Source organism: Stegastes partitus, unplaced genomic scaffold (assembly GCF_000690725.1).
Source record: "Stegastes partitus isolate 25-593 unplaced genomic scaffold, Stegastes_partitus-1.0.2 Scaffold467, whole genome shotgun sequence".
Taxonomy (NCBI): domain Eukaryota; kingdom Metazoa; phylum Chordata; class Actinopteri; family Pomacentridae; genus Stegastes; species Stegastes partitus.
In genome coordinates, this window is record NW_007578198.1 from 121,968 (window position 1) to 130,385 (window position 8,418).

Here is an 8,418-nt window from a genome sequence, read left to right on the forward strand (position 1 = left end):
TGTGAACATGTGAAAACCACGGCAGGGGTAACACCATAGGAATGCGGCGGAGCAGATGGTCGTTGTAGCGCAGTTGGGACGGGCTGGCTGGCTGGCTGGCTGGCCGGCTGGCCATGCAAGGAGCGGGGCCAGCCAGGGCTTTACCATAACCCCAAATATGAGAAGCCACCGTCAGAGTGGCTGCTGCGTATATAAATCTCCTGATGGAGCAGTGGAGGATTTCGTGCAGAGGTTAAAGAATTTGTCGGAATGTAAATGGGCCCTGTGTATGTGTGTTGTGGAGGAGGGAGGCATCGGGGGGGAAACAAGGGGTTGTTGCACATTTAACAGCTCACTAGCCATTTGGTCTGTCCCTTTGAGAGAAAGAGAGGAGGGGGGCGGGTTTAGAAAAAGTTGTGTGCACCCCCCTCTCCTCCTCCTCCTCCCCCTCCTCTTTCTTTGTGATGGCCCCGGGGCGGACTTGTGGTGGTGGTGGAGGGAGGGGAAGGAGAGGAGCAGAGGGGCTCATTTGCATCTTATTACCCTTCGCCTGCTGGCCCGGTATAAAACCCTGCGCAGGGCAGAAGAGACATCAGACATACGCACTGTTACAGCACAGAGAGGCAGAGAGGGACGGAGACTCGTTTTCTGTGTTCAGGATCAGCATATGATGATCAATCAAGTGGAAAAACTAACAAGGCCATCGAGAGCTGCGTCCACACCGACTGATTGGAATTAACTCTTAACATTTCATCGAGGATTTCATTCACGCTTCTTCAACGGGATCCTTCTGCTGAGGATTACTTTACACTGTAGAATTCTTTCTGTCAAAAACTCACGCCTCTTATGGGAGAATAGAGAGGCAAGACGACAGACGCATCAAAGGAGAAAAAAAAAAAGTTTCATTTCATCTTCTCTCCTGTGCGTAAAAAACTCACCTTGACTGTGACAACTCGGAAAGCTTTTACAACTTTCTCCATGATTGTTTGAGTCTGGCTGCACTGACCTGTGGAGCTTTCACTGCTTGTTGAGGGGCTGTCAACACAATGGGACGCCTGTGTCTGCTCCTGGTTGTCAGTCTCTCCCTGCTCACCTGCCAGGTAGGTCCACAGAAAGAGCGTCTTTACGCGCGCTGTTTGTCTGCGTATATTTTACAGTAACATTTCAAATACCCACTTCTTATGATTAATGCTTATATTTCCAGTACCACACGAGCCTTAAACTTACTGGGTTGATTTGGTTTGTAGGTTCTGTGCTCCGGAGTGTTTGAGCTGAAGCTGCAGGAGTTTCTCAACAAGAAAGGGATCCAGGGGAACGCCAACTGCTGCCCGGGAGGCTCCGCTCATCCGCAGGGCCACCAGCAGTGCGAATGCAAGACTTTCTTTCGGGTCTGTCTAAAGCATTATCAGGCCAACGTCTCCCCAGAGCCTCCCTGCACCTATGGCGGGGCTGTGACACCCGTCCTCGGCTCCAACTCCTTCCAGGTGCCGGAGACGAACGCGGACAGTTTTACCAACCCAATCCAGTTTGCCTTTGGCTTCACATGGCCAGTGAGTATTGATACGAGGAATTTTATTTATCGTAAGGTATTAATGACACATCTAAATCGATACAACTAGACTTAATGATAACTTAAGCCTCACATTTCTTGGCATTTTGCCTCCAAAGACGCCAACTTTCTCTGCAGGATGCATATAAATGATTAAATGTGCTTTCATGTATTCAATAGTTTTATTTAGTGATCATTGTTTCAGACTGTTTTTTTAAAGGAGTAAGTAATGAAAACCACGAGCAGACTGTGAAATTATTCCAGTGGGACGTATTAGCTTTGAAGAGTGCAAAACGCAACAGATGCTCCCAAACTCAACACTTGTGAGGGTCTTTGTCAGCAGTGTGTGAGAGGGGCTATTGTAGTATTTCTGTGCTCTTTGGTAGGATAAAATGGGGAGGGGAGGAGGGTGTGTGTGTGTGAGAGAGAGAAGAGGAGAAGGAGGAGGGGGTGTTTCACCAAACGCTTCTCTCCTCCGACCAACCGTGGTGGGAAATTTAACATCCTCTGAGTTGGCACATCATTGGCAGCGCAGCGTGAAATTCCGCCTCGTTTGGTTTTACGACGGTGTCAGAGTGTGATAGTGGCAGGGGTGTGAAAAGGGAGCAGGTAGCAGGCCTTATTAGGCCCCTAATCAGCACGGGAATTAGGCTGTGAAGTTTATTGGGAGGCCTCCTGATGGCCCTCTGCTGCCCTGCGGAGGGAGTGAGGCCTCCAGGCCGAGCAGCTGTTGACTCTCTCTGTCTCTCCTCAGGGGACGTTTTCACTGATCATTGAAGCTCTGCACACTGACTCCCTGGACGACCTGGCAACAGGTGGGTGACAGCCAGAGAAGGCAGCAATGTAACTCAAAGACAGACCAGAAGGCTGATGGTGGCCTTGTTTTCCTTGGTGTGGTCTGTTTTTCACTTAGTCATTAGTGATGAACAGGACACACACAGCTTGATTAATGTCTGCTGTTTTTCTCATTTAAGACATTTCGCTGGAAATGTATGAATTACTACCTTTAAAGATAAATTATCATTAATTAGTAATTCTCTTAACTGTGTGGTCTTCAAATTATCCGCCCAAATGACGGAAAAGAGTTTATGTTTCATCAGAACAAATGTAAAATGCATCTGTGAAATGCCAAAAAACTAAACTCAGCAGCCACTTTCTGGCACTTTCTGTAGATTTACTTGTGCTTCATGATAACGAGCATCTCAATTCCAATACATTCTGAAACATCTGGCCCTGTGGTGAGATTTGCTGCTGTCGTCTTTATGTCTCCGATCACTGCAGCACAACTCAGTGTTAGTGTGGTGGAAGAGGACATAAAGGAAATTCAGGTGGACAGGTGACAGCAGCATCCACCAGTAAAACCATTAAAAGTCTTTTGACAGTTTGTCACTCTCATATTCAAAACTGTAACTAACATGTAAAAAACAAAGGGAATATGACTGACAACTTACAGCAATGACAGGATCATTAAAACCTCGTGTGCCCCAGCAGAGCATCATGCTGCTCAATCATGACTCTTAACATTACCAGCACATGATCCATAACAAGCTGCCTGATTTCCTTTTACAGACAACCCAGAGCGTCTGATCAGCAGGATCACCACTCAGCGTCACCTCACTGTGGGAGAAGAGTGGTCCAAGGACATGCAGACAGCGGGCAGGACGGAGCTGCGTTACTCCTACCGCTTCCTGTGTGATGAGCACTACTACGGCGACGGCTGCTCCGTCTTCTGCCGGCCCAGAGACGATGCTTTTGGACACTTCACCTGCGGCGAGCGTGGAGAGATCATATGCAACTCTGGCTGGAAGGGACAATACTGCACAGAACGTAAGTGGGTTTGCTTATTAATCAGGTACTCACTATCATGTAGTCTGTGCAGAGAAACATGAGAGAGGGTCATAAAAGAGAGATAAAAGGAACAAACACTTCTTCACCTTAATGCGGTAGTTAATATTTAAGTCAGCCGGCAGCTGCTGGTGGGACAGATAAGCTGAAGCCCAAAACTAAACAAGCAAAGACTTTGAAAGTTGGGGATTTCTACACAGTTTATAAAACTTCCTCTCAAAGTTCATTTCCCCAACAGTCATTTGCCTCTCTTTATTGTTTAGGGACTTTTTCCACCTCATAATGCGGGGCCCGTGTGCAACAGGCGTCAGTTAGTTATCCCATAGCACCAGAGGCCTCCATTCTAATGAGCCGCAGTGGCTCCTCAGTAATTCACACGCCGCGTGCCTTCCATTAGACCACTGGGGCCTCCTCGCCCCAAACCTCCTCCCCGATTGGCCAAGTGGGGGTCCTGTATTGTTGTGGCCCGGGCTGGTGATTGGCCGAGCGGGGTTGTGTATTGTTGTGGAGGGGGCAGCTGCTCGGTGAGAGGAGACAATGGAGCAGCTGTCTGGTGGTTAGCTCCACACAGACCAGCTGGCCCTGGGGGGGAGGAGGAGGGGAGAGCGAGGGGGGAGTGAGGAGAGACGGGAGGAGCAGAGGAGGGAGAGGAGAGGAGAGGAAGAAGAGAGGAGGAGAATAGGGGGATAGGTGGATGAAGGAAGAAGGGAGGAGAGGAGGATCAGAGGGAGGAGGGAGCTGGAGGAAGAGGAGGAGAGGGGCCAAGGGTGAGAAAAAGGACTTCTGACCCACAGTCAAGGGGAGAAAGGAGGCTTTGTGTGGGACGCTTTTGTGTTGGAGAGCAACCATGTTAAAAGAGAGGGCTTGTTGGCTGGTTCCCCTGTTTGGTGACCAAAACTGCCATAGCTCCATGTTTGGCTGATAAAACTGAAAGGTGACATTTACAGCAACTTCTGCGGCGCTGAAGAAACAAACATGTGAGCCTGAGGTCTGAATGACCCGATGACACAGATTAGTCTCCAGATTTGATCCTTTTCCACCTTGGCAGCTACTGGTTGGTCGAGAGAAACTACCAAACATGGCCTATTCGTCCTCTGTGACCAGCTAAAACTAGAAAGAAGGGGATAAAAGAGACTGTGGGCAGGCTGACAGCTGGGCAGGTAAACATGTGGGATAAACACACGCAACACCAGACGGACTGAAAGACCCACAAAGAGATAAGAATGCCGGGGCGCCAACCAGACAGACAGGCAAGCAGGCAGCGGTTTGAAAAGGCTCTCAGTGAATGGGAGATTGATGGAGGGCAAACATTCCCACTTCCCATGATTCACCTGGCACTGTTTGTTTCCTCTCTGCAGCAATCTGCCTCCCTGGATGTGATGAAGAACATGGCTTCTGTGATAAACCAGGAGAGTGCAAGTAAGTTCAGAAAGGTTGATGAAACGTGACAGATAAATCTGACAATCAATCCTCAGTTGGTTTTCTAACTACTATGCACTTTGCTTTTGTTATTAACAGTATTAAATGATTGTTCTGCTCCCTCCCAGGTGTCGTGTGGGCTTCAGTGGGCGTTACTGTGATGACTGCATCCGTTACCCGGGCTGCCTCCATGGCACCTGCCAACAACCCTGGCAATGCAACTGCCAGGAGGGATGGGGTGGGCTCTTCTGCAACCAGGGTGAGTTTACTGACGGATTTACTATGTAGTTGTGCCTCCAAGTCAGCCCTTTCTGCTTCATATATAAACTGGGGTGCTCATAAATGTTTATTGTCGGTGTTTCCAGATCTGAACTACTGTACACACCACAAGCCCTGCCTTAATGGAGCCACCTGCACCAACACTGGTCAGGGCAGCTACACTTGTTCCTGCCTACCTGGATACACAGGAGCCAGCTGCGAGATCCAGGTCAACGAATGTTCTGGAAACCCTTGTCGCAACGGAGGCAGCTGCACTGTGAGTATCATGTTATAGGAGGAGATGTGTCATGCAAACAACAGCAAGTATGGAAAGAAGCCTGTGTGTAACCACTATTTACATTCTTTCCAATATAGGACAATGACAGTGGTTACAAGTGCACCTGTCCACCTGGTTTCTATGGAAACAACTGCGAGCTAAGTGCCAATACCTGTGCGGACGGGCCTTGCTTCAATGGTGGCCGCTGTGTTGACAACCCAGAAGGCGGCTACTTTTGCCAGTGCCCGATGGGATATGCTGGCTTCAACTGCGAGAAGAAAATCGACCACTGCTCCTCCAACCCGTGTTTAAATGGTATGTTATCTTCAATGTTTGTAGCTCCACCTACACCTACAATTACACCCAAACCCAGAGTTAAAATATCTGGAGAGTAATCCGTGTTCTTTATCTAAATCCCTGTCCCCTCTACAGGTGCAGAATGTGTGGATCTGGTGAACTCCTACCTCTGTCAGTGTCCTGAAGGATTTTCAGGTCCTAACTGTGAGGACAGCATCAGCATCTCTGGAGACTGTTTGTCCTTCCCCTGTCACAATGGTGGGACGTGTCAGGAGGGAGTGAACGGTTACACCTGCACCTGCCCTCCAGGTATGACAGAACCCAACTGATTTCTCTGTGGGTACATTTGACTTTTGTGTATTTCGTATCAGACTTTTAAACTTTGTTCCTTCTGCAGGCTACACTGGCAAAAACTGCAGCTCCCCCGTCTCCCGCTGCCATCATAATCCCTGCCACAATGGGGCCACTTGCCACGAGCGTGGCAGTCGCTACGTGTGCGCCTGTGTGCCCGGCTACGGCGGTCACAACTGCCAGTTCCTCTTACCCGACGTTCCCAGGGGCCAGCCGGTTGTGGATGGACCAGATCGGCGCTATTCTTCCCCAGAAACTGGAAATGTTGAGGACAAAGAGGATGATGACAGCGGATTTCCTTGGACGGCCGTGTGCGCCGGTGTCTTCCTCGTTCTTGTGATCCTGATCGGCTGCTCGGTGCTGGTGGTCTACATTCGAGTCAAACTGCAGGAGCGACACAGTCACCATGGTGACAGTGTCCACAGCGACAGCCGTGAAACCATGAACAACCTGACAACCACCAACAACTGCCTCCGCAGTGACAAAGAACTTGGTGCTATGATGACAACCTCAATTAAAAACACCAACAAGAAGGCAGATTACCATTCAGACCTTGCCGGGTCACTGGGGGGTCTGAGTGGAATCAGTGGACTCAACGGATCAGAGAAGAACGGCTTTAAGACTCGCTACCCCAGCGTGGAGTACAACCTGGTCCACGAGCTCCGGCCTGAGGAGCTGTCACTGTGCAAAGAGGAGGACCATGATGAGCCAGAGGCCAAATGTGAAATGCTGGATGAGTCTGACACAGAGGAAACATACAGAAAGAGACACAACAGGTACATAGCTGTCAAAATATGTACTTACTTGGCTACACTGCTTTGAAATTTTGCATGTCTTAAACTGCGCCACTTAAAGTGCAGGTGTCACTATAGTGATGCATGTGTTGTGCAAACGACAGCATTTATGAACCTGCTTGTGTTCTTTATTCCACAGTGATGCATCAGAAAAGAAAGCAGCAGAAGAGTCACCAAGCTGCAGCGAAGCAAAATATCAGTCCTCCACTGATTTGAACTGTCATGCAGCAGGCGATCTTAAATACCAGTCGACTAGTGACGTCAAATTCCAGTCGACCAGTGATGTGGAATACAACAGTCCCAGTGACAGCCGGTACCAGTGTACCACCGACACCAAATACCAGTCCGTCTACGTCATATCGGACCAGAAAGATGAATGTATCATCGCCACAGAGGTGAGGACACAAACATGGAATTATCACAAAATAGTTCATCTTCCATCAGCATTTATGGAAAAAAAAAACCACACAGACACTAAACATTTTTCTTTCTGTATTACAGGTATGATACCAGTCAAGACCAGACCAGACCAGGTTCCTCTGGTTGATGGCGGTCCACTCACACCAGCCCTGAGCAGTAGAGCTCAACTTGTCTCCAGGAGGTTTTACTCCTGCTGTTTGCTGCTGTTCCCTGGGATTTACCAGAGGACTTTGAGCCAAGGCGCTGATGAGCCAGCGCAGAGTCAGTACCGACTTGGCAAGGACTTACAGTACTACAGTAGTACTACGGGTGAATTCTGGATATTTTCGACCTTCGATGGATGCAGGTCTAACGCTGACTTAGTGCTATGGACAAAGCACCAGAAGACAGTGCCGGCACTCGTACAGACTTTGTACAGACGCAGTGCTGACTCATGCAGCCAAATGAAGGCTGAGGAAGACCTCGTAGGTTCACTGCTCGTACCAGGATGAACTCTTCTCCCCTGATTGACTTGGATGTTGACCGATGATATTGTAGTACCGTGGCGTACTGATTGAATGAACAGTGTAGTACCTTTGGAGTACTGAGAACTTTTGAAGTACTGTTGTAGTACTGTTATGTGCTGTGGTTTTACAATGCAGTGTAAAATCTGACGTGGATGTTGAATAGTTCATGTTCTGATCAGTGCTGCAGAGTGAAAGGTGAAGCTGCAGCAACATTAGAAGTCCCTGTGCTGCTGTGATCTGTTCATTGTTAAGAATTCATTCTATAAATCTTAATTGGAGCTTTCCTGACAACACTCAGGAAAAAAAAACAAAACTGTGGGACTTCTGCAGCAGCTGAGCTTCTCTAACTCTGCAGCACTGACAGAGACAGTGTTGGCTGAGCTGGTTCTCAGCAATAAAATAGAGAACTGAAGACTCCAGTAGTGACTGCAGATCGATCCAACATGGATTCTGTTGGGCCATACTGGCCTCTGACCCCTGAAGGTTGTGATACACAGGGCAATGTTTGGGCAGGGCGACTTAGGAAACACTTCCAGCATTACGAATGAGGTGAAACAAATCGAGCGAAACACGTGACGTCTAATTCATCTGTGATTTCTATTGTCAAACTTAATCTGCTGAATATCCATTTACAGAAAAGTTTCCTGGAGTCAGTGTAATTAAGGTCGCATCAATCTTGCAGCTACTCAACACTGACAGTTTGGCTTTTTTTTTTTTTTTTTC

The 8,418-nt window shown here is 48.5% G+C and overlaps 1 protein-coding gene across 1 annotated transcript; it reads left to right on the forward strand.

Annotated features, from left to right (window-relative positions):
• The first annotated feature begins 932 nt into the window (after positions 1-932).
• dldh (dihydrolipoamide dehydrogenase) lies at positions 933-8,003 on the forward strand. The gene is made up of 12 exons (XM_008286732.1): positions 933-1,079; positions 1,227-1,529; positions 2,283-2,343; positions 3,098-3,355; positions 4,732-4,792; positions 4,921-5,051; positions 5,158-5,327; positions 5,426-5,642; positions 5,760-5,933; positions 6,022-6,751; positions 6,909-7,164; positions 7,271-8,003. The coding sequence occupies exons 1-12, from the start codon at positions 1,026-1,028 to the stop codon at positions 7,274-7,276; spliced, it is 2,421 nt and encodes an 806-aa protein (XP_008284954.1). The 5' UTR covers positions 933-1,025; the 3' UTR covers positions 7,277-8,003.
• The last annotated feature ends 415 nt before the right edge of the window (positions 8,004-8,418 follow it).